The 26,223-nt window shown below is 40.0% G+C and overlaps 4 protein-coding genes across 6 annotated transcripts; 2 read left to right on the top strand and 2 right to left on the bottom strand.

Annotated features, from left to right (window-relative positions):
- Positions 1 to 4,141: 4,141 nt before the first annotated feature.
- LOC102784147 (uncharacterized) lies at positions 4,142 to 8,002 on the top strand. The gene is made up of 2 exons (XM_006788864.3): positions 4,142 to 4,302; positions 6,887 to 8,002. Exons 1-2 carry the CDS (start codon positions 4,173 to 4,175, stop codon positions 7,597 to 7,599), a joined length of 843 nt encoding a protein of 280 aa, XP_006788927.1. The 5' UTR covers positions 4,142 to 4,172; the 3' UTR covers positions 7,600 to 8,002.
- On the bottom strand, positions 7,605 to 11,859 carry rnf185 (ring finger protein 185). 2 transcript variants are annotated; one of them, XM_006788863.3, is made up of 7 exons: positions 11,753 to 11,859; positions 11,248 to 11,516; positions 10,564 to 10,582; positions 10,329 to 10,441; positions 10,185 to 10,239; positions 9,046 to 9,163; positions 7,605 to 8,962 (listed from the first exon to the last, which is right to left on the bottom strand). In XM_006788863.3, the coding sequence occupies exons 2-7, from the start codon at positions 11,409 to 11,411 to the stop codon at positions 8,865 to 8,867; spliced, it is 567 nt and encodes a 188-aa protein (XP_006788926.1). In that variant the 5' UTR covers positions 11,412 to 11,516; positions 11,753 to 11,859; the 3' UTR covers positions 7,605 to 8,864. The 2 variants fall into 2 exon arrangements, with proteins under 2 accessions (XP_006788926.1, XP_006788924.1); XM_006788861.3 differs by having other exon boundaries at positions 7,605 to 8,965.
- Positions 11,860 to 12,466: 607 nt separating this feature from the next.
- On the bottom strand, positions 12,467 to 24,075 carry LOC102784431 (chemerin-like receptor 1). Of its 2 annotated transcripts, XM_087843688.1 has the most exons (4): positions 23,961 to 24,075; positions 14,432 to 14,562; positions 13,357 to 14,319; positions 12,467 to 12,974 (listed from the first exon to the last, which is right to left on the bottom strand). In XM_087843688.1, the coding sequence occupies exons 3-4, from the start codon at positions 14,309 to 14,311 to the stop codon at positions 12,964 to 12,966; spliced, it is 966 nt and encodes a 321-aa protein (XP_087699814.1). In that variant the 5' UTR covers positions 14,312 to 14,319; positions 14,432 to 14,562; positions 23,961 to 24,075; the 3' UTR covers positions 12,467 to 12,963. The 2 variants fall into 2 exon arrangements, with proteins under 2 accessions (XP_087699814.1, XP_087699813.1); XM_087843687.1 differs by having other exon boundaries at positions 12,467 to 14,319.
- LOC148102176 (uncharacterized) lies at positions 23,921 to 26,193 on the top strand. The gene is made up of 5 exons (XM_087843689.1): positions 23,921 to 24,079; positions 24,940 to 25,053; positions 25,222 to 25,332; positions 25,443 to 25,521; positions 25,620 to 26,193. The coding sequence occupies exons 1-5, from the start codon at positions 23,978 to 23,980 to the stop codon at positions 25,709 to 25,711; spliced, it is 498 nt and encodes a 165-aa protein (XP_087699815.1). The 5' UTR covers positions 23,921 to 23,977; the 3' UTR covers positions 25,712 to 26,193.
- The last annotated feature ends 30 nt before the right edge of the window (positions 26,194 to 26,223 follow it).

Here is a 26,223-nt window from a genome sequence, read left to right on the forward strand (position 1 = left end):
GAGTAAAAGAGAAAAGAACCACAGCCGATGGGTGGCAGATGAATTCTTTTCTGCATTTTTAGGAGATTCAAAAATAGTATAAAACTCTTTGTCTTAAGGAAAAATCTTTCTTGATATGCTGGAATTTATTACATTGAATATCACATGAATTGTACAATGCATTTTTAAAAGTGCTTTATAAATAAAGTATGTTGGTATGGTATTATAAGGTAGTTGTGAATGAATAACTGTTCGAAATAATCATTTCATAATCATAATCATTAAAATGGACCTTGTCTCAGCACCTCTGTCAACATTCTTCTGATTGGCTGCCTCTACAATACACAGGTGGACAGGTTGACTATCTCCAGTGCAGAAGGTCCGCAGAAGTCTGGGGAGGATGTATCTACACAGCATCAGATAGTAGTCTGTAGGATGGCTTTGGAAATCAACAAGAGGAAGCGAGTGAAGGCAGAGGCAAGGATTAAATAGTGGAGGTTGAAAAAAGTAGAATGTTGTGCAGATAACAGATAACTGTTAAAGTGCTGAAGGAAACTGGCAAGAAGGCTTTTGCTGTATCCTCTGGGCAGAAAAGCAAGAGACTCGGTTGTGAAAATACAGGAAAGTATTTAAAGGAAGGAGTTGGCAAAGAAAAAGTGGGATAATCGAAGAGATGACGAGAGGAGGCAGGGGTACCAGGAGGCTAGGCGTATAGCAGCAAAGAGACAAGAAAAAGGCTTTCAATGAGTTATATTTGAGGCTGGATCCTAAGGAAGAAGAAAAGGACTCGTGAGAGATTGAACTGATGGTCAGGGTGATTAAGGACAGAGATGGAAATACACAAAAAAGTGAAGAGAGTGAAGGTGAAGAAGCAAAACAGAATATGTGTGTCAGTGAGAGGAAGATGGGTGTAACAGTAAAGATGCAAGGAAGAGAGGTAGTGAAGGTGAAATATCAGGCTGTACCTGGGCTCAGTCATCCAAACCAGTGGACAGAGCACAACAGAGGTGAAGAAGAGAGCGCAGGAGGGTGGACCGAGAGGAGACGAGTGTTAGGGGTGATTTGTGACGGAAGGATAACAGCAATAATGAGAGGATGACTAGACGACAGTGAGACCTGCTGTGATGTATGGTTCGGAGACGATGGCACTAACAATAAGACGGAAGGTGGATCTGAAGGTGGAAGAGCTGGATGCTAAGATTGTCAGTGGGAGTTATAGAGGCAAGGTTGAGATGGTTTGGACATTTGGAGAGGAGAGATAGAGGAAAAGAGGAAAACCATAGAGCAGATTCATGGATGTAGTGAAGCAGGACATGCCGAGGGTTGGTGTGACAGAGGAGGAGGCTGGGGAGACGATGAGATGAAGGCAGATGAACCCTAAAGGGAGCAGCTGAAAGAAGAGAAGAAGACGACACTGTCTGTGTTTTATGAGAAGACTGAATAAATAAACTAAATGAGGTGGAGGCTGAATGAGACACTGTAATCATTATAATAACTTCTCTGCCTTTTTTGTAGTGGGACACTGCATTTGGAAGACAGAGCCTGGAAAATATTAGTTGCCACACAGAATGTTGATTTGCTTGGATGCTTCTGAGCGCGTGCGCTCTTTAGGGTTACGTGTCACGGTCTTATATTTTAAATGGCTATTCAGACAGAAAGCGCGTGGGCGGGAAAAATGAGAAGATTAAAGGACACAAATCAAATCAGTGCACATCAGACAGGAGACACTGGATTATAAATACACCCACACACGGACTGTTGATAAACGAGCAGGGAGCTGTGCAAGGCAGCAGAACGCTGACGTGTGAAAATGCTCAGCTTCTCTGCTTGGTGCTTGGTGTTTGGACCCAGGCCCAATACCTCCTGCAGAAACAGAGATTGAATCAGGGCGACCGGGGGATCACACCCTCCTACTCTTTCTGTTTCCTCCTGAACTTGTGCAGAAAAAAAACTGTAGACATAATGCACCAACAGGGAGGAGGAATCTGGAGTACCACCCCATTGTTGCATAAAGTATTTTTTAAATAGCATTGCACAATGTTTTTCTTTATTGTGTTTTTAAAATATATATATTATATCCCCCCAAGGACCTGAAGTGGGATCTGGTGTTTAGTTTGTTTTGCTTCAAAATCATGCTGCAAGACTGAGCTTGCAAGAAAAAGATGGAATCAAAATGGGAGTAACAAGGAAAAATTGCGCAATTTCTTTCTTTTTTGTATGCTTTTTTGATTCTGCAGCTCAGGTTATAGAGCCTCTCTTCTTCTTCACACTCATATTTTCAATTTTATTCATTTTCCAAAAAAAAAAACAAAAACAAATTAAAGATTAGATTTGTATGATTTTCATTTCATTTCTCTGACAGCTCAAATGCACACATAAACAAAGACTTCGAGAGGTTTGTGCAGATGTTCTGCTCTTTATCACCTTTTTAATTATTTTTTTTTAAAGGAGTGCACACTTCACTGCGGATTGATTGACACAGGCCCTTAAAAGGCCTTTTCAGGCTTTTTCCAGTCACTTCTGAGGACCTGTGAAAGCTGTTGTGTTAGATGTGCACTTTGAATGTAATCATACTCTGTGTGCGTTCATGTAGGGGGAGGGACGCCCCTCCTGCCCACGCTTCCAGTTTCACCTCTTACATTTGGGACACTTGACTTCAGCAGTTGGAGAAATCTGTAGCACAGGGGTTTTGGTTCACTTAATATTTTTTTTAGCCCTGCACCTTAATTGATTACTCGTGTACTCAATAAAGACATGAGAATAAAAGCACTGAGTACATTATTGATTGTGTTTGTCTATAACTGTGACTTAGATGAAGATCTGACAACGTTCAGTAATAAATGCAGAAATCCTGTAGGTTATATGCCAGGGTTTCCTTACCTTTTTGACTTTTGACTCCTTAAAATGAAACAAAGTCTACTTGAGACCTCCAATCACAGGTTAACCTGTAGAGATGCCTCAGTATGGTGATGACATTACGGAAAGCCTAGGGTGCCAAAATAACTTAAGTAAGTACATCATTAAATAATGAATAAAATGTGTCTTTAATTAATAAAATATTATGTGATTAGTTCCCAACAAACTAAACAAAGGACACTTCTAATCTCCCACGCTAATCTGAAATCCGGGTATGTATGACTTAAAACATAAATACACATAAATCCTACATGTACAGTTTTACAGTATATTTGAATGCAACTTTTCCAGCTAGGTAAATATTGTAAGCCAGAAATGAAGCTAACAAAAGCTCCAAGAACTGCCTTCCCACAGCTTCAGCCGGCATCTTTCCTGCCTTTATTGTAGCTGCATTTTCTTTTCTTTGTGGAAGTAGCTTGTTGCTTTGTACTGTCTCAACATTTCCTCTCTTGGGCGCCGTTTAGGTGCAGGAAAAGTGGTGAATGTTAACATGCACTTGACCCACAATGGCAGTCTTTTGTGCTTTCTTCATAGTCACTTTAGAAAAGTGTGTGCCCTGCAGTGTTGGCTTCTGAATACTAGAGCTAGTCTGCATGTGGTAAACTGTCTTAACTAGATTGTTGATTTGCGTATCTGTGGTTTTGCATATTTTTCTCTTCCAGGTGTTGTGCTTTTCTAATTATGTTCTATCATTTTATTATATTTTCTCCCCTTTTCTTTTTTCTTTCAGACTTTTCCCCCAATGTGCCAGCTTTGTAATATATATATATATATATATATATATATATATATATATATATATATATATATTAATGAAAATAAAGAAATGTGACAAAGATGACACTGGTAAACTGCAACAGCTACTATTCTGTAACATCTCTAACAGGAAGAAAACTCAATGGCTCCCTTCAAAACATCCTATGTCACAAGACATTAAAGCTGTACAATAATCATAAAAAAATTCAAATAACAGACTTTCTGATAAAAGTTTATATTTAAAAAGAGGTTTCAAAAAGAAAGACACATTTTTTGAAATTTATTATTGTTATTATTAAGCATACATATTAAAGCTTCCCCGCTCAATAGTTCAGGGCTGACAGGTGACGTGCGCCCCCGTGTGGCGGAAGCCTGCAGTGTTAACAGCAGAGCGGCACGGCACGGCGCGGCAGGCGGCCCGCCACTCGCGATAACACGCACTGGCAGCAGCTGCTGGGCGGAAAAGGCGGGAGAAGACTGCCGCTTCCGCGTCCGCGCAGCACAGACGACGCTGGGGCAAAATGGACGATAAGTTAATATTGGCTGTATTTAATTACCCGGAGCTTTACAATGTTACACTGCCGAATTACCGCTGCACGGAAAGTCGGACAAATGCCTGGAGAAGCATCAGCATGGAGCTGGGACTTCCGAGTGAGTGTGCCGCTTGTTTTTTCTGTTCGCTACAACTTTAATGGCAGTTATTATTTGTTCAGCTGTTTTCGGCGCGGAGGGCTGAAAGGACGCGAAATGTTAACTGCGCTTTTCTGAGAGCAGCGGCTGTTTCTCACACTGGTCTGGGGGCATCTGTAGTGGTTTTCGCGTTTCTCTGCACGGCTGACCTGCGGTGTGGATGCAGTCGCGCGCACCGTGCTAGCGGTAGCGGCTCGCTCGCACGCCGCCGTCGTGGGCCCGAGGTGCGCAGGCCGCGCTGCACCGAACCGCACGGTCCCGCTCCTCCGCGCTCCCCGCCGCGTGCTCAGCACCGCGCGGCGGAGGAAAGAAGATACCTGCGCTCCGATACGGAGTCGTAGAGCCGCGTGCCTCTTTCGAAAGCTCGTGGGCAGGGAGAGCCCCCAGCCTCAAATACAAGCAGGTGCATTGCTTCGCGGCCAAGGGTGAACTCATGACCTCCAGACTTGGCAAGGAAAAAGGAGCACAAATAAAAATTATACAAAGAGATGAAAGTATTGTCAAAGCGCGTCACTTTTCTTTATAAAGAAAAATTCTAAAAAAAGAAAAAGAAAAAAAAGAATAGATTAGAAACGTCCTTTATTGTCCCTCATTGGGGAAATTCAGGTGTTCCAGCAGCAAAGTGACAGACATGGAAAATCACTCAAAAGGAAAGAATACAAAATTTAAAAGGGAAGAAGAAAGAAATAAGAGGCAAAGAGTTAACCTGGAGTGCCTGGTGAGACATTTGGCCCTCCCCTAAACTAAACCGCATGAGATAAATATAATTCCTTTTGTTTATTAAATGGCTGTAAATATGTTACTTCAGGTTCACTGTCTTAAATAAAAGCAGAACTAAGCATGGATATAAAAACAAAACCAAAAAAACAACAACAAACCACCTAAAAAGGCCATTTCTGGGCCAGTTAAAACTCTGGTCTAGTATAAAAACACACACTCACCAGTGTTGTTAGGTACAGACATGAAAGTATGGATCCATGCCACCTTGTACCAACACTTCAGGCTGATGGTGCTATAATGAGGTGGGAGATGTTTTCTTGGCGCACTTTGAGCCCCTTAGTATCACCTGAGCAACGGTTACATGGCACAGCCTACCTGAGTATCGTTGGTGAAAATGACCATCCCTTTTATGACCACAGTGTTCTGATGGATGTGGGATAACACACCACACCATAAAGCTCAAATCATCTCAAAGTGGTTTCCTGATCGTGGCAATGAGTTCACTATATTTGTTGAATCTGTGCCATCAGGAGTTATTTAATTTGAAGCTCAAAGGGGGCCAATTGTTAATGAAACATCATCAATGATTAGTAGTGTCAAATACAAGGCTTTGGGTAAGCACTCCAGTAAGCACTCCAATCTGACCTGCTGAATGGCTTTGAAAAATATGAGGCAGGGCATACTTTAAGCACCTTTGCTGATAAAGAGCTCCCTCACAGCTATTCATGCTACATTAAAGCAGATAATGAACTAAATGACAGAAAAGGTCTCGTTTTTTACTGTCTACTATAAAAATGTTGGTTAAAACAAAATTTTCATCAATTGAGAAAAACGGCCAAAACTTTTTTTTATACACATTTATCATGTTGAAAAACTGAAATGTGGTGTTGAAATGACACTTCTTTATTTCATAGTAAGATATCTTAAGGATTAAATGTGCAATTAAATGTCTTTACACTGACAAAAATAGTTTCACTGGGCCACTTAAGATCAAAGTGGGCTGTATGTGCCCCTCGATGCAAAATGATTTGACTGATCAAGTCAGTTCCCTACCACTCTAGAGATGGGGAGGGGAAAAATCAGTTCAATACAGTAGGTCTGCATCATTTCAGTGAATAATTTGATTATAAAAAATTCTCGACAGTTATTAAGGCACGGCTTTGTAGCACGCAGATGGGCTAAACGAGCAGCTAAGAATAGACCTGCAATGCAAACAGATTTCGGAGCATGTGAGTAAAAAGTTTGACAACATTAAGCCCACACAGCCCCCAGTTTTAAACAGAAACACTGTATTACACGTAAATACAATTAAAGGTTTTAGTTGTTGTTTTATTTGACAGATGTTGTATTCAGTTTTTAAATATTTCTAAAATGGACAGCAATGAGCAGTTCATTTCAAAATACCATTGTTTTTTCTTTTCTGAATATTTATTATTGCTCATTAATAAGGCAAAAGTTTTTCTTATCTGATTAATAATTAATAGACTACTCGATTATTTAAATAATCAATAGCTGGTGCCCTAAAATAGAGTATTGGGAGATTTCGCGTGGCAATATTGTATTAGTACAAGGACATAAAATACTGATATTGTATTTATTTTAATCAATCAGTTAGCTGAACCGAGCCTCTTACATTAAATAGCTTCAATAAAAACAAAAAACAAAACAATCAACACTGGATGTCTTTAAAGGTGCTCAGTCATCCAGGTCATTGTAGTCTAAGGAACTGGGGTGTGTGTGTGTGTGTGTGTGTGTGTGTGTGTGTTGTGTTTGAAATGATCCTGTGGCTTCTTGCTTCTTACGTTCTGATGTTCTACTTTTCAAGCCGAGGAGTGCAAAAGAAGATGGAAGAACATGAGAGACAGGTACCTGAAGGAGGTCCGAATGGAGCTTAAAAGCAAGAAGCAGGGAGAAAACGTTCAAAGCAAATGGAAATACAGACAACTTATGAACTTCATCGCGCCGTTCACTGGGTCAAGAAGTGGACTGCAGGAAATCTCTGCCAACAATGATGAGGACCACGACAACCCTGGAGACTCTAGCAACGTGGATGGAGAAACCGCTTTGTCAGAGGCAATCAAAACACCACAGAGTGCTGTAAAGGTCCCCGCGAGTCTGCCCGACCTCAAACCACAGGTGACATTTGTAACGCAGGTACCTCCAGCGACTCAGGACACACAGGTGGCTCAGCTGGCCGTTCTGGCCAAGATACCATCACCCCCACAGGTCTCGCCTGTCACTGGCGTTACTGGACAGAAACGGAAACAGACCCAAGAGCCGCCGTCTGCACCTTCCTCCCAAAGTACGCCCATGCCGACAAAATGGTTGGTCAAAGACAATGTCCCCTCTTTTCCCACTAAGCCGCGGGACGAGGATGAACTGTTCCTGCTGAGCTTTGTTCCCGCTCTGAAGAGACTCGCTCCACAGAAGAGGTGTGAGACAAAAATAAAGATCCAGCAGATTATGTACGAGGCAGAGTTCAACGTTACACATTCAGAGTCTCAAGAAAAGAAGGTGGAGACAGAAACACAGCACTGATTACATTTAAACTTTTAAAAAATACTTTATTGTATTTCTTTTATATAAACCTCTGCCACAGAATTAGTAAAAGTGGTAGATATTGAAGACATTTTTATGTGAAGTAGTTTGTTTCCCCCTGAGTAGTGTATTTATTAGGCAATAAAGACTTGGAGGGAATGAAGTCATTAGATTTACACCATAAACAGACAGTTAATCTTTATTTACATAACTTTATTATCAATAGATTTCAAACATATTTCGAAAAAGCTGTTTCTTAGTCAACCAGTCTTCATTTTTACTCTGTAATAATTACAGTATTTTACATGTAATTACAATTGCATACAGTAAACTGATGAGAATAAATGCGTAGGTGAACACTGTTTAATGAATGACTCTTTCTGCTTACATGCTTCTTTTTAAATCTAAAATAAAGATTCTTGTATTCTGAAAAAGTGTCCATTTGAAGTCACCCACAGCTATTTAGTGGGATTTATGCTCTGATCAGGTAATTTCATTTCGAGCAGTTCCTGGACAGATTTGTTTTTTTTAAGGTCACTACCATCTGTAAAGGTCGACACACAGTTCAACAGCTTCAGATTACATTTAAGTAATTTTGTTATGTTGCAAAACTCAGTTAAAAATAATCACTGGATCCCCAAAGTATGTCCCAATGTCCCAAAGGACATGCTCATTGTTACTGTAGCCAAATAACTTTAACTGCAAAGTGCATCAATCCAAAAGTCCTGTTTGGCAAACTGTTTTTTCTTGTCTTTTCCCAGCATGCCTTCCATGCAGAATAATGTTCTGTTTTCTCTTTCTGGCTGTAGACCCATACACTATGTCGCCATCACTTGCAAGACTAAACCACTAATTGTGTGATGAAACTTTGGGGTTTCTGAAAACTTTTTTTTTTTTGCAACAAATGATCAGCACTGAGGTTGACCTTGTTTCGGTGACCAGACCCAGGAAAAAAAATTAAATACAATTCCAAATAATCTGGAGATCTTTAGATTTAGATGGCAACAATAACAACATACACTTCAGTAAATTTAAACACTGTACATTTCACTCATCAGTCCCTAAAGAATGTCTGTATAAAACTTCTTACTTACAAATGCAGTTTGTAAGTAAGATCATTTTGCTTTTGCTTTTTATTATTTATAGCATGAAAATGACAACATTTCAGTTATGTGTCATTTGTTTATGTATAATCACATTTATTGCAAGAGGGGGAAAAAAGAAGTATGAAAGCAGAATCACAGATGTGTCAGATCTCTTGAGTTTTATGCAATTAGCAGCCAAAACATGATCACGAGAGCCACAAAGAGGAAGAGTCGAGACAGAAACTGCTCGTCCATGTGCTGCGGTGTCCCCGGAGCCGCTGCTTGGGAAATTGTTTAACAGGAGGTTATTTGACATGCTAAATGCTTGGAGCGGTCATAGTGATGTGTGACAAACAAATACCTGGAGGAGGTCTTCCATCATTGATGTTAAAAGCTGTTGCAAAAATACCAAATGGAAAGGCACCGATCCCAAACGACATTTGGAAGCCTCCATCTCCAAAGCCAAATCCCTGAAAACCCTGTAATACGTATCATCAAAAGTTACGAAAGTCTGAGTTGCCTTAATGAGCAGACGTGTCTTTGCAATATCTGAGGTACAGTTTAATGTACAGCAAGTGAGACGTGACGCAACAGCAAGTGCCAAATGATATCATTCTCTGGAGACGTGCTGGCTCTCCACACTTATTATCTAACAGATCCCGGTGGGGAATGTCAGTCTGTTAATGGATACAGCAAACCTACATCACTGTATGCAATGGTTTCATCATGAATTCATAATGTTACTGGGCAGCTTACAGGGCTATAAAACACTACACTGTCTAATTTTTTTTTTTTTTAAAAAGAGCTTAAAATTTGGCATACTCCAGGATGATAATAAAAAATATACCAGAGCTCTAGACTAACTTTTTGCCGTGGTTGCAGTGGTGCACCTCACTTTTTTTCTTAGGCACACCCAAATTTTTCAACTGCATCGCTTAACACTGCAGTTTTACCTGTTTGCTGCTGCCTGCTTCTGAAAGGCAGAGGGGACACTTGGACAGTGCATTTATCGCAGCATATAATGCGTTTCCTGGGTACACTGTGCTTTTTCAGAGTTCAGAGATTGATGGCTCCATGTCAGAGCACTGGCTATGAATTTCAGACGGATCAGCCCTTAACTTAACAAAAAGGTTATCAATCGTTCTTTTGATCTTTTCTGTGTGGTGTGTAAGCATCACTGCAGATGCCTTTGTGTCAAAGTAACTGAGAAACACAGAAAAACATGAAGATTTTCCTGGCCTAGCTTTTTATAACAGATAACCTTAAAAATATTCTGCAATTTTGCATAATTTTAAAAAGTCTAAACTTCTTCAGTATTGAACAGCAGAAATCAGGCTTTCTTGACAGACAGCGGCTGACAGCGCTGTAAACAACGGTAGACTGGTGGGTAATAATAAGCGAATGAATAATGCAGAAAACAGAGATTTGAGATGGGAAACTGTTCTTGAAGTACACTTTGGTCGCACTCTAGAGCCCTGTATACTGATCTATAGTACTTACCCCACGGTTTTCTGGCTCAGGCCTTTGTCCTTGTGGTCGTGGGGGTGTTTTTTCTCTGTAAAACATAACCAGAATTACCCAAAATGACTCCAAATCACTAATATTTAATACTATCTAATTATCACAGTCACCAATTTTACCCACCTTGGATCCTGTTGACCTGTACTTCCGCGCCCATATATGGGGATTACTTTATCTCGGCTGATACCAGCTTTGCATACTGGACACACTTGTCTGTTGGGTCGAGTCTCCAGCCACTACGAAATTACAAAAAAAAAAAAAAAAAAAAAGTGAAGAAGCTAATCGCTTCCTTTATCTGTAACGATGTGCCGCTTCTGGTGGAGTGCAAAAACAAGAGGAAACAACGGTTTCAGCTTACCTGATGCAAACAAGGCCAGCTAATCAGGAGGAGATGCAAATGAAGATGGGAGAAGCATGATTAGTTAGATATTAAATGTCCTTGAGCACCTATGAGTCACAAAGCAGGAACTTAAATTTGCAATTTAACTTAATTTTGCCCAGAAGGGGTGTACTACAAAGCAAGTTCAACATGGTCAGGCTTTCTTTGCTTTAGGCTGGGATTATGCTTTCTGTGTCTGTAAGTCTGCTGGGGTTTGCTTGGATCCTAGTAATGTAAAGTTCATCATCAGACGGCCACATCTGAGACACTTCACTTTATAGCACACCCTTGGCTATTCTGGGTGGACCGAGGTTGGCCTGTATTACATTCGCAGAGGCTCAGAAGTGGAGGTAAACTCAAACCATCCCTGTTTACATGTTGGATGTAACACTGCACATTTGAAATTTTGTAGGACCTGCCTCACAATTTACTAATAAACAGGCAATATTAACTACTACTATTAACTTCTACCAAAACTTAGCATTTCCGTTCAGTGTTCGCCAAGTATGATGTGATAAGTTATGCATGCTTGGAAATGATCTCGTCATGTTTGCCAGTTACAAACTGATATTGGTCTTTAGGAGCTATGCTGATGTGTCCCCGACTCACCTCTGGCTCACAATTAAAAATATAAACATGTGTCACAGACAGCACGCTTCTTACCAGAAGAGGTGTCCACATAAACTAATCACGGCGTCCTTGGCGGTGTCCAGGCATATGTTACATTCAAAGGTGCTGTCCTGGTTGCCACTGTCAGCGGCAGCCGAGCTACTAGATCCGGGACTTGCGTTTTCAACGCCCGGAGTCGGAGGAGCAGCGTTGGCCATTTGTCACACAGCTTAAATCTTCTAAACAAGTAGCTAGGGTGACTACAATGGCACCCGGGGTCTCAATACATACACATAAAGAGGTCCAGTGGCCAGGAAGTGGAGCTAACGAGAGGAGAAAGGAGTGAAAACAAACAAAAATACCCTGCTGGAAGAAACGTCCATGTCGAACATTTACGCTAACGTTAGCAAACAAGGAAAACTAAGCACAAAACGACAGTTTCACAGAGATTAACCAACAGCTGAGCGACAGATATTAAACGGTATCACTTAGAAAATGATTCGATAGTGAGTGACACTCATAATTTGTTGTGAGGAGTCTAGAAAATAGCCTTACAGACCTTTTGCATCACACTTTCAGCAACGCCACTTAACCGGTAGTAGATCCCTGGAGGGGGCGTGGCTAAGACTGAATACGTGGGATTTTGTGGCCCTCAGTTAAGCCTTTCAGGTGAACCTGACAAAAGGTTCCACCACTTTTAAGCAGCTTTAAAGATGAAGGACATTTTGTGAAAGTTTGGTCTCATTTAACTGTGAATAAGAGGTCAGAGGTCTAAAGTAACGTGATATTTAAAATCCCCATATATCATTTGCTGCATGCTTATGTTGTCAATCAACACACAATGGCAGTAAAAAAAAACAGCAAATAGCTCCATATGGCATTATTATCACTTTGACCTTCAATTCAGTCTATAGACCTTGAAGGAGAAGTCAGAGTTCAAATGTGACCTGATATTTAAAATCTTCATGCAGTACTCTCTATATACACCACACATGTAAGAATCATAGTTTGTAAGTTAAAAGGCATTTTATCAATTTTTGACCAATAAATAATTTGCTTGACATTGAAGACCCTAGTGGATGAAAGCCAAATTTTAATGGATAGTTAACATGACCACACTCTGGACCCCTACAAAGTTTGATCAGAATAATTAAAAAAATTCGAGCTCTTGAATGAACTGAATGACACGCACACAACCGCTACCAAAGACATAATCTCCTTGGCAGAGGTAAAAACTATCTACAAAGAAAAATAATTTGCAAGAACTTCAAAGTCAGGTGATAGTTTGATTTTTACTGGAAAAATGAATACAGGTGCACTTAATATTTATTAATTAACAGTACAAATATAAGTAATACAGTAATTTAGAGCAGACTTCCTTGACTGTACTTTGAAATGTAAGTCTAAGTAGCTTGGAAAGAAAAGCGTCTGGACTAATCACATGAGCTAAGGTGTGAAAATGGGTGTAGGTCGGGTGTAAGTTTGAAATGTAAGGACTTTAACAGAAGAAAGTGACAATAAAATACTACTATTTGTCAGGTTCCCTTTAAGGGAGACTGAGTGTGTATCTTTTTTTCAGTATTTTATTACATTCATTAGTGAGTCCACAGTTTTTGGCACTCATATTAATATTTACACGCATCACTTTGCTCCTCACAGTTCATCCATCTTCCCATTTTCTTGTGCTTATCCATTTCAGGGTCACGATGGGCCTGAAGCCTTTCCAAGCTGCCAGGGAGCGAGAGACGCAGGTACACCCAGGTCACCCATCTATCGCAGAGCTAACAATGCAGTACAATAAGTAAACTTAAAATATGAATTTCAAAAGAAACATGACAATAATCAATAAGACAAGACAGCCATTCACACACACAAAAATACCTGAGCAAAGATATGCTTTGTTTAACCTAAATGGATTAAGAATTAAGAGCAGTTTCACAGATTTCTGCTTGTCTGAATAACTGATTGTGATCACTTTGTCTTTAAATGTGATATTGTGCAAAAATCAATTATAGTTACCATAATAACTTATTAGTTCAACATTCAATATTATCAGTGTCATTGAGAACGGTAATCATATTTATGCACTGTGATGTACTCCTTAGTAAAAACTCTAATTTAGGCCAGTTTCCATTGTTTTGGACCTTGAGTGATTGAGACCACCTGTACGAATATCCTCTGCCAGAGCATCCTCAATCCTTGATGATAAAGACCGCCTTAGGGTTTTCTTAAAGTCATTGCCGATGAACACATAGAGAACTGGAGATAGGAAGCTGTTTGCTGCAGCCAAGGTGGCCCCAACTTTTAGTCCAGTTTTAATGACCTCCAGGTTGTGGTTCTTAAAGTCTATCTCCAGCAGAACAAAGGTGTGGTAGGGGACCCAGCAGGCGAAGAAAGACAAAATGAGCGCAGCCATGATTTTGTACGGCTTTGTTGACTTGTGGGTCAGACTTCTGAGCTTTATGGCAAGCACAGAGCAACAGAAGACAATCATTAGGATAGGAATCAGGAACCCACAAATGAAACGGGTCAGTACCACCGCTTTATGTCTGACCCCATAATCCGTGTGGCACTGAATGACTGAGCCGTGCACTGTGGTTTTCCTGTACATAAGTGAGGGCACTGTTAAGAATGCAGAAAGAACCCACATGAAGATGACGGCTCCAAGGGCTTTTCCTACTTTGCGGTGGTTGTGCGACCACACAGGAAATAAGACCATGATACAGCGGTCAGTGCTGATGAGAACCAACAGGAACACACTGCTGTGCATGTTGAGAAACAGGGCGGATGAGGCGAGCTTGCACAAGCCTTCTCCAAAGGGCCAGTGTGAAGTTATCATGTACACAACTTCGAAAGGCAACAAGGCACAGAACAAAAGGTTTGAAATGGCCAGGCTGATGTACCAGATGGTGATGACTGTGGTTTTCATTTTCCATCCACAAATCCAAATCACCAGGGAATTTCCTGCAAGCCCCAAAACACATATGATGATGTTGACTGCCACCAGAGCATAAGTTGAAGAAGACGAGGTGCTATATAAATTTAGGGTTCCTTCAGTGGTGAAGTTGCTATCGATGTCTGCGGTGTAGTTATCATAATCAAAATACTCCACGTCCATGATTGTTCCTGAAATATATGGAACCATGACTTTTAAAAATACAAACATTTATACATATAAGCTTTAAAATTATAGGTTATAAATAACACAAAGGGTTTTCATAGAGAAAAAGATACTTACATAGGGATTTTATGTCTCGTGTGAAAATAGAGAGTTTAAAGTTGCTTGTGCCGTTGGGTGGACTTTCTCACTTCTGTTTCTTGGGCAGTAGTACTCAGTAAGTACTGACGTAGGTATTCTGCAACAGGAAACTAGAAGAGAAAGGGAAAAAAACTGCTGTAATATCCAAAAAGAGATATCCTCCAAAACTTAGGCAAAAAAAAAAAAAAAAAAAATCACATTTCTTGACCAGGATTGTGCCTACAGATCATTTTAATGGAATGGAAGTTATTGTGTAAAACTGTAATCTGTGGTTGAGCTCGCATTAGACCTCATAGGAAATAATTAAACTGGTTTACTGCAGATGGGAGACATACAATACGACAAATATTACACATGACATCTAAAAACATTGAATTCCCACATTGTAAAAAACAGTTTACATAACATTATTAGGTAGAATCAGCTATGGCTCAATTAGCTTACGTGTATAGGACATTCTGAGTTCTCTAATGTTCCTTTTGCAGTTCCCCAAAATCAAATACCAAGCTGTTATGCAACAAACCAAGTGGGGAAAAAAAGATGAATAAATAACTTTCATTTCAGGAATCACAAGATAAGGAAGCAGTAAATAAATCTCACTCATGACACATTTTAGATCAATATTGGTACATTTATAGAGCTCCTCTCTGTTTCTTATTAGCAAAGCTCAAGGACGTGGCTTTAACCTAGCAGCAAAAATACACAAGCCTGTGACAAAGTGGCTAGGACAGAATTCATTTGCCATTTGTCACTTGCATATATTGTTATTTTGTGTTCTGTTATCCTATAGTCTATCATAATGCTTTAATGTAAACACAGCACATGTAACCTTGGCTCTACATACTATCCCGGGTCTGTTTGTGGTAGCATTGGTTATATTCATTTCATCTGTGCAAATGTACTTAAAGCTAAATGTCACTTCATCATTAATTGATTTGGATCTTTAATTTGTTTATGTAGTTTGGTTATACTTACCATTGTCTGTTCCTTTGAGCAGGTCCTATGTGTAAAACAGGTATGTCCACCTGATAGGGCCGCCCCAGTACTTCCTGATTTTATAGGATATGATGTCACTGATCATGTCAATTGGGTGTAACCAAATGAAGGGGTGTTTCTTTTGTGTAAAATTGTTTATTTCATTTAAAATAACCTCATGAGTCAGATTAAGTGAAGAGATTGACGTTTCAAACTGTTTAGTTGGGTGAATGAGTTTGTTAAGTGGAAAAATGATTTTATTCCTGTTTCTTTGTCTAGACTGTGTTATTTAGTCTACCCTGTTTTCCCAATGGTAGAGGTTAATGAGATCCAGGTGTGAGTGGAATTCTATATAAAGCAGGTGAGAGTTTGCTGTTCAGTGGGTGGAAGACGTGAGACTATTACATGCTGTCGTTTGTTCAGATTCAAGTTCATCATTGGTCAGTCTACAGCATAGACACTCAGACAGTAGAGCAGATGTTTTGGCGGAAATTCAGCAGTCACTTTTCCGGATACGCACGATGGGACTTGCAGTGGTGTTTTTATGGGTTCCAGTGCACTATGGAGTATGGGCGAATGAAAAGGCAGATAGAGTTGCAAAAGAGGCCGTAAAACATGGGGTTAGTTTTGGCCAAGCAGAGATAAGGAGTATGGAAGGCAAGATATGAGAGCAAGATGGCAAAAGCAGTGGGAGGAGGAAAGGAAGGGACGATGGTTGTATAAAATTCAAAGGAGGGTGGGAGGAATGAGAAGCACAGGACGGACTAGGAGGGAGGAGGTGATCATATTCAGACTGAGATTTGGACATACTGGCTTGAATAATACATTATTCATGATAGGGAAACATAGTACTGGAAAATGTGATTACTGTGGGGTAGAGGAAACTATAGAACATGTCATGTTGCAGTGTCAGAGGTATCAGGTTGAGAGGAGACAATTGATTCAAAATCTCAGTAACCTAAAAATCGAACTGGATCTTGTTGATTTGTTGCGAAAGGAATCGGGAAGTAAAAGTTATCAGGCCTTATTTCAGTTTTTAAAAGAGGGGAAACTGTTTGGAAGGATTTGAGGATTTTTTATTTATTTATTTATTTATTTATTTATTTATTTATTTATTTGAGCGTCGTTCCAGACCACACTCCCTACCCGTTGGTGGCGGTAATGCACCTTTCAGTTGTTTGCCAACCGCCAATACAAATGTAAGAAAAAGAAGAAGTTCTGGGTTCAGGGATCAGTATTATGGGTATGTGCAGGTATATACGGATGCTTCGAAGAATCCAGCTAGTCAAGTGGGGGTGGCAGTGGTAATTCCGGACTTTATGGTAAAAATTGGGAAGAGGATTAATAATGGTTTGTCTGTGTTTACAGGAGAAATGATAGCGATTCTATTAGCAGTGCAGTGGGTGGAAGATTTGAGGCCATTGAACACAATTATTTGTTCAGATTCCAGTGCAGCCTTGGTTAGTCTACAGAATGGTCATTCGAAAGGTAGGTCAGATATTTTATTAGAGGTTCAGCAAACCCTTTACAGAATACATATGATGGGTCTATCGGTAGTGTTTGTATGGGTCCCGGCTCACTATGGGGTAAGGGGGAATGAAGCAGCGGACAGGTTAGCAAAGGAAGCCACTAATCATGAGATAGTTGATCTGGCAGTGAATTTTGGTCAGGAGGAAGTAAAGAATATTATTAAGCTAGAAATGAGGGGTAGATGGCAGAAACAGTGGGACGAAGACAGGAGGGGAAGGTGGTTATATAAAATTCAAAGGGGGGTGGGAGTGAGGAGATCCACAAGAAGGAGTAGGCGAGAGGAGGTGGTGTTGTCAAGACTGAGATTTGGGCATACGGGTTTGAATTCCACACTGTTCTTGATAGGGAAGCATGCCTCAGGGAAATGTGATTATTGTGGAGTGGATGAAACTTTGGAGCATGTTATTTTGCAGTGTCGGAATTATATGGTAGAGAGGAGACGGTTGGTCCGAAATCTCAGTAGCATTGATATGAACCTTGATCTTGTAGAGTTACTACAGAAGGAGTTGGGGGATAAATGTTATCAGGCATTGTTTCAGTTTTTGAGAGAAGGAAAGTTGTTTGGGAGGATATGAAGTGTTTTTTGTTGTTGTTGTTGTTGTTGTTTTTTTTTTTTAGCGTGATTTCTGTCCACACTCCATACCAGTGGTGGTGGTAATGCACCATGCAGTTGTTTGCCAACCGCCAATAATACGTAGAAGAAGAAGAAGAAGCAGACTGACAGGTTCTTATGTTTTTGTGAAACAATTGTTGAAAGGCGACGCCAGAAAATAAAGAACACTTAAAAGAAACTTGAACAGTCTGCAGATGCTGTCTTCTTATCACTTTCCATGCTGCTTATGTTACGCTACTTCACAAATGGTGGCAGCAGTGGCTCCAGGCCAATAGGTGATAGCAATGCAGAAATCAACCAAGTCAAGGAAACCTCAAGGGCCAACAGATTTTCCCCCAGAGGAGGCCCCAGATGATGGCAACCTGCCAGAAGCTACGGGTGAGCACAGCACCGAAGCACAAAGTCTCTCTGAGCTCTCAACTTTATTAAAAGGCCAGATGCAACAGCATGCTGACCGTGAGGCAAAATGGGAGCAGGACAGACAACGCCAGGATGAACGGTGGTGTAGAATGCAACACCAGTTCAGCCAACTGTAGCAGGAGGTCCAGTCGGAGCGCCGGGAGCATCAGATGCTGTGGGAAGGTGCAGTAGCTGATTCCGGAGTGCCTCTGAGTCCCTCAGTGCGGCAAAAGGTGCAACAACCTGTTCAACAGCGAGGAAACCCCCCTGAATCTTCCGCAGCACCACATTCATCCAATCTGGGCAGAGTAAGCGGTTGGAAAGGCCCGAAGATGCAGCCCTATGGTGAGGATGAAGATATTGAACATTATTTAACCACTTTTGAGAGGATTACAACAGGATGTCAGTGGCCACAAGAAGAATGGGTACTGCATCTGGCTCCACTTCTTAGTGGTAAAGCACGTGCGGCATATGTTGCTATGGACACTGAAGAGACAATGGACTATGATGATAAGTGCTGAGACTTACCGAATCAGATTCCGCAACATGACGGTGAAGGACGATGAGACACCCAAAGAGCTGCGAACGCGCCTTAAAGACCTTTATGAAAAGTGGATGCTTCCAAAGGAGAAGACAAAGGACCAAATAGGCGATGTCATAGTGATGGAGCAGTTTCTCAGAGTTCTTAACCCAGAGCTGAGGACCTGGGTGAAAGAGCGCAACCCCACCACTTCAAAAGAAGCTGCAGAGATGGCAGAGGCTTTTCTTGCAGCCCGACACCCACAAAAAGGGTACATGGTAGGAAAACCCAGTTCAGCCCCTGTATTTGTGGGTAAGTCAGGGGGTGGGAATGGGTCCAGAGCTAAAGGCCCTAAACAAAGTTCTCCAATCACTAGCAGTAGCCGCGCTAGAGAAGTAAAGCAGAGAGGCCCATTGGTATGTCATGCTTGTGGTCAAGCAGGTCACTTTAAGGCAGATTGCCCAGGTCAGCAAGTCAGTAAGACTTACATGTGTCTTTCACCACAGTGTTTTGACTTGCTAGAGGAGGAAACTGAGTCTCTCATACCCTCCAGTGATCAGGAGCACACCATCTGTGTTTTCATTGAGGGAAAGCCGTGTGTTGCCCTCTTGGATTCAGGCAGTAGCCGCACACTTGTCAAGCAAGATTGTCTCCCTAGCGACATCACATTTTGTGGTAAAGTTAAAGTCTGGTGTGTTCATGGTGATAATGTTGATTATCCTATTGCCAACGTTTGCCTTCAAGTTAATGAAAAGGAGTACGTACTTATAGTTGGAGTAATGGATAAACTTCCCTACCAGATTGTGTTGGGCCGGGACATGCCAATTCTTGGAGAGTTATTAGCAAAGACAGAGAAGAGAAGAATCTGCATGCTCCGTGCGAAGGTCTGCTAGTGCTCACTAGGTCTGGTAATAGAGCGTCTCAGTCAGAGCTAGGTTTGAGTGAGTTGCCCTTTTCAGACAGTGAAGTTCCGGATGTTGACGGACTAAGTAGGCCACATTTAAAGAAAAGTAGAATGCAGAGAAGACAGGAAAAAGTGAGGGGACAGAAATTGCTGAGTCACTCCCTGAACCAGAGATTGAGGAGCTCCTGGTTGTCCCGAGCAATATTGTCCAACTCCAAAGGGAGGACTCCTCTTTAGCACCCTTGTTTGCTAAGAGCATCCAAGAATTAACACAGATTACAGACAGAGTATGGGAAGTATTCATTGTAAAGAACGAACGACTGTATTGTCGTAGCAAAGTTGGTGAGCAGTTGGTTGTTCCCAAAAGCTTAAGGCCTGTAGTCTTGCAGTTGGCTCATTCAGTTCCTTAAGTTAAAGACCTTACAATAATACAACGAAAGCATGTATGGAGGAGTTCAGGAGAGAGGTACAACAGTGAGTGTCTATCTGTCAAACACAGTGGAGGCTCTGTCGCGGTGGAGACAGTCCAGCCAGTGGTGTTGGGCATCTTGTCAAATGAAATGATAAAATTGTGAACACTGAAAAGTACCCTCAGATTTTAATCCACCAAGCAGTGACATCTCAAAAACTACTGATTAGAAATAGCTTCATATTTCATCATAACAATGATACACAAACAAACTGGCAATGCAGTAAAAGCATAGATATTGATTTGATATGTTTATTGATTAGCATTCAAATATCTCAGTGAAGACAGAACAAAGATTTACCACAAAGCAAGAAAGCATGAGACAAGGCTAATCAAAAGGTATTGGCTGAAGCATTTGCTTATTACGCCAACCCTTTTAACAAAAGATCTTTTAGCATGCAGCTCCTGTACACAGGGCTCGAAGCAAATAATAAAATTCAATTCAATTCAATTTCATTTATATAGCGCCAAATCACAACAAATGTCGCCTCAAGGCGCTTCATAGATACAGAGAGAAAAGCCCAACAATCATATGACCCCCTATGAGCAAGCACTTTGGCGACAGTGGGAAGGAAAAACTCCCTTTTAACAGGAAGAAACCTCCGGCAGAACCCGGCTCAGGGAGGGGCGGCCATCCGCTGCGACCGGTTGGGGTGAGAGAAGGCAAACAAAGCAAAAACAAAACAAACAAACAAACAAACAAGAAAAAACACCACCACCTTAGTAAGTAACTACATCAAAGCAAAAGAATCAAGAGGTTTTCTGTTTTTTGTTTTTGTTTTTTTTTTTTTGCTCTTTTCATTCTTGATATATATATATTTTTCTAATACTCTATTTTTAAACATATTTTTAAACAAGGAAAATGAACTACACCTTTTTAAATCACTGTCATAACTATTCCACAGGTTAACTCCTCTAACAGAAACACATCTCTGCTTTATATTTGTCCTTATCTTGTTTTTTTTAAAGAAATCTGTTCCCCTTAAGTCATATTGACTCTCTCTGACTTTGAACAGCTTCTGAGTACTGGGGCAAAGCAAGTTATTTTGTGCTTTATACATTATCTGTGCCATTTTATATTCAACTAAATCATAAAATTTCAGGGTATTCAGATTAATAAACAAAATGTTAGTTGGTTCTAAATAGTTTGATTGGTTTATAATTCTTATAGCTCTTTTTTGCAACTTGAAAATAGGAAGAGTGTTCGTTTTATATGCATTACCCCATATCTCCAGACAGTAAGTCATATATGGAAGCAACAGAGTACAATAGAGTGTGTATAATGATTTTTTGTTCAGGACATGCTTTGTTTTATAGAGAATAGCAATGGTTTTTGACATTTTTGTTTTCACATGGTTTATATGAGACTTCCAACTCAGCTTATCATCAATTATCACTCCAAGAAATTTATTTTCGTACACTCTTTCAATTTCAATTCCATTAACCCTGATTTTAGATACATTTTTCATTTGTCTAGTGCCAAAAATAATCAATTTTGTTTTCTTTATATTTAATGATAACTTATTTACATCAAACCAGTTTTTTAATATATTTAACTCCTTTTCCGCTGTAGTCAGAAGCTGTTCCAGGTTTTTACCTGAGCAATACAGAGTGGTATCATCAGCAAACAATACACATTTTAACAGTTTGGAAATGCTACATATGTCATTTATGTATAATATAAATAATTTAGGGCCCAGCACAGAGCCCTGAGGAACACCACAAGTTACCTTCAACTGCTTAGATTTTACATTATTGAATTCGACATATTGATATCTGTCATCCAGGTAACTTTTCATCCACTTGTATGCTAACCCTCTTATGCCATATCTCTCTAGTTTATTCATTAATATAGAATGATCAATCGTATCAAACGCCTTTTTTAAGTCTATAAAAACACCAACAGTATATTCCTTATTATCTATAGCATTAGATATCCCTTCTACAAGTTCCATCACTGCCATCGAAGTGGACCTTTTCACTCTAAAGCCATATTGGTTATCACTTAGGAGATTATGCTTCTCAATATATTTATCAAGTCTATTAACAAATAACTTTTCTAAAATTTTTGAGAACTGTGGGAGCAGTGATATTGGCCTATAATTGGTAAACTGACTTCTCTCTCCGTTTTTATGGATTGGAATAACTTTTGCTATTTTCATTTGTGAGGGAAATACACCAGTTTGAAAGGACAGATTACAAATGTATGCGAAAGGTTGCACTATATATTCTATAATACTTTTAACTAATATCATGTCAATACCAAAACAGTCAGTGGACTTTTTATTTTTAAATGTCTTCACAATGTTAATTATTTCTCTATGAGTTACAGCACCAATAAACATGGAGGACACATTCTGAGTAATATGTTTATTTAGGTCGTTATTATTTCTTGACTCTGGAATTTCTTTTGCTAAATTAAAGCCAACATTTACAAAGAAATCATTAAATTCATTTGCAATGTCTTTAGTTTTATCAAGCACAATATCTTTATCTTTTTTAAAATAATCTGGATAATTCTTATTTTTTGAGCCCTTTTTGATTATACTATTTAATATCCTCCATGTTTCTTGTGTGTTACTTCTACTTTGCTCCAATAATTTGTGGTAATATTCTTTCTTACTTGTTCTTATAATATTTACTAATCTATTTTTATATAACTTGTACTTTATTTCAGCATCTTTTGTCCTCTGTTTTATGAATCTCTTATATAGATTATTTTTCTTTTTACATGCATCTTCTATCCCCTTTGTGATCCATGGCTTATTTGATCTGTGATCTGTGATGCTTTCTAGTGATTTTCATTAAAGGACAATGTTTTTCATATAGTGAAATTACAGTTGATAAGAATGCTGATATCAGTCAGCCTCCCCAGAGCCCAGACCTCAACATCACTGAAGCAGTGTGAGATCTATCTGACAGAGAACAGAAGAAAAGGCAGCCAGCATCCAAAGAAGAGCTCTGAATATCTAAAAAAAAAAATGTTTTGTCTCACCCCCATTTCTTCTTGTTGCATGTTGAAGCTTGATTTGGAACCTTGTTAAGATCCAACCATGCACAATATGATTTTTTTGCCATTTTTCAAGTGGACTTAAACTTTTGATCGGGACACTATGAATATGGAGCTGCCAAGCAGGAGCAAAAGAGGAAGACCACAGAGGAAATTCAGGGCTGTAGTGAAGGAAGACATGCAGAGGGCTGTACGACAGAGGTGGATGCTAGAGATAGGATGAAATGCAGGAAGATCTGTTGTGCCAACCAGCTTATGTAGTGGAGAGCAGTGTGTCTTGATTTATGACATGAATCCTCACCAATTAGCAAATTCTGAACACATTTGACTCCCTGCTAAATCATTGTCATTTTCTTTCAACTTCACAGAATAATTAGTTAACAGAACAAAACTCACCTTTCAGCTTTTTCGTGTATTTTGAAACTTGTTTTTAAAATTTTTAACGTTACTGTCTCGTATATTGGGTCAACGCCTGCCATTTAAATGCTCCTTAGGCTATAAATAAAATGGACCTGACAGTCAACACAAAAGGGCTCCGAATTTTTTCAGAATTCATGTCTGACGTATAGTTTTTCATTTCCAATAAAATAAAGTATTTAACACAATTCAATTTGCTGAATATATTATTTGAATGTCTGAATAGTCTATTGTTAATCAGTTAGCAAACCTAACAGCCAAGATGACCAATAACACTTTATTTTTATAATTAGTTAATGTCAAAGTGACTGCATGAGTGGAGCAGTGATTGAACAGGTATGTTTCTTTTTTGATGAACCTTAGAGGACAGAAATAAACTAAAGTATGAATCCTGTGGCACTCCATATTTGGCTTAATCTACCCACCTCTACTAAATGCTTGATAAAGACTCGTAAAGAGAGATAATTTGATCAATTAAAACACAAAGAAAAAAATAAAAATAATAAAAATAAAATAAAATATAAACAAATGAAAGTCAAATTGTATTGTATTATCAAAAGAGCGTTTTTTGTAAATGACATAAACCAGACATGCGCAGATGTGATTATTGTAGCTCCTCCTCCTGTCAGTGACTTGTAGTTCCATTCTCTTGAGCTGCGAGCATACTTAACTGCGACATTGGATCAACATGGCGAGCGCCGTGGCGAACAAGTGTCTCAGTCCTCTGGCTTTCCTCACCAGGCGGCTCTCCGCTCCCGAGTTCATCACTCAGTGTTGCTATCACAAGAAGGTCTGTAAGAGTGATCTTTCTGCTCGGGTATTTTGTTGACAACCATAGGACGGTGGCTTATATTTAGCTGGCTGCACAAATGTTTCAAGTTACATCAGACTGCCTTTATGCTGGTTATCTCAAACCCTTCACCTCCATGATGCTAGCCCGTTAAAATGAACAAATGTATTGTTTCATTATAGCTATTTAGCTTACTGAAGGCTGGAATAACGTCACTAATCTGCAACCAGCTGTCCACTGCCACAGTTTTAACCATATCCGAATAATGCGCTTGAAAGGGTGGCAGTATGTTGTGCTAGAGTCAGGTAAATGTTATGTGATACCTGTGAAGGTGTACTGATGCAACAGGAGGTTAACCGGGTCATGGCAGCCATAACTGTGATGTATTTATGTTTAGCTGGATGTTTTTGGGTGATTGTGGAGGTTTAGACATTATATGCCTTTTTATTAAAATTATTTCTTGGATAAGAGGTCATGTTTTAGCCATCAGCTGAGGAATCTGGCTTTAAACCTTTAATTTCTGATGAAAAATGCAAAAGGGTTTGCGATGCTCGGCCACTTCACACTGTCTTGGTCAGAGTGACTCAGCAAGAAATAGAGTAGGAAGGCTGAATGACAGAGTTTGCACTGTGTCGACCATGAAATCCAGTCCTAATCTGCTCATGCCAGTGTCAGTTGTGCAAGTGAGTCAAGTTGTAGTTGTGTAACAAGGATGCCAAGACTTGTACACATTCTTTTTACCATTGTATCTGAATGTAGATGGCATTTCCTTCCTGCAAATATGTGATTGTTGAATTCTGACAGCAACAGGAAGAGTGCATTTGGCCTGATGCTCCTTTTCCCCTCTTTGTTGTCTGAAGGTGGTGGATCATTATGAGAACCCCAGAAATGTGGGCTCGCTGGACAAAAACTCCAAGAATGTTGGAACTGGTTTGGTGGGTGCCCCGGCCTGTGGGGATGTAATGAAGCTTCAGGTATGTTTGTTAGAAAGTGTGTGTGAATTAAAGGCTTTTATTTTTGCTAGTTTAGTAGGGATACATTTGTAAGAATGGGAGAGCTTAAGATTGTTTGGGGGTTATTTTGTTGTTGTTTTTCTTGCTCATTTTTTTGGTCACATGAGTAACAGTCAAAACTTTTCTCAGATTGAGGTGGATGACCTGGGGAAGATTGTGAATGCCAGGTTCAAAACTTTTGGCTGTGGTTCTGCCATCGCCTCAAGCTCTCTGGCCACCGAGTGGGTGAAAGGCAAATCTGTGAGTGGACACATTACAGACCTGCATCTCAGCTCCTTTGAATGTTTAATCTATTAAATATTTAGCGTATTCTGCTCCGCTCATGGCTGTGTGTGGGCTTTTATTTTCAGGTGGACGAAGCTTTGAAGATAAAGAACACAGACATCGCCAAGGAGCTCAGTCTTCCTCCTGTTAAGCTTCACTGCTCCAGTAAGTTTTCTTATAATACGTCAAGGCTCTTCTTTTTCTTTTTTCCAAACTTCTCTGCACACATGTGCACATTTAACCTCCAATTATTTCCTGTTCAGTGCTTGCTGAAGATGCCATCAAGGCAGCCCTTGCTGACTACCGTCTCAAGCAACAAGATGACCAGCAGGAGGCAGTCAGGACCAGCAATTAAATGGAGCGCTCACGCTTTGTGCTGGGCCCGGTTTGGCTCCCTGCTGCCAAGAAGAGAAATAGTCCAGCGTGAACACCTCACTTTCCTGCGGCAATGATGACGAGTCCACCACCTTTCAACCCTCTGTAGCAGTGTTACACCAGGCTGTTTTTATTAGTCTGCGATCCTCTAACCGTGTATACTGTATCTTTTAGCCTGTCACGTAAACGCACAATATAAGCACTGTTTTGGGTTGTTGGTACAGAGATGAGCCTTATTTTGGAAATTGCTTTGTGCAGGTGGAGTGTTTTTTATTTTGAAAGGTGTGATGGAGGTATGGATAAAAGCTAAAAGCTGTTTATACCGTCTGCACTCTAAACGCACTGACCTGTTGATTAAGCAAAGTGGCTTGAACCAAAGAAAGGGGGTCCACTAGTTTAAAATGCAACTTATATTTACAAATGCTTCTTTAAAAGTCTGTAATAAAATTATCCCTAATCGTACTTTTGGAATCCTGTTTATTATTTAAACAT

This window comes from Neolamprologus brichardi, chromosome 7 (genome assembly GCF_056152115.1).
Source record: "Neolamprologus brichardi isolate AB-2024 chromosome 7, ASM5615211v1, whole genome shotgun sequence".
NCBI classification, from domain to species: Eukaryota; Metazoa; Chordata; class Actinopteri; order Cichliformes; family Cichlidae; genus Neolamprologus; species Neolamprologus brichardi.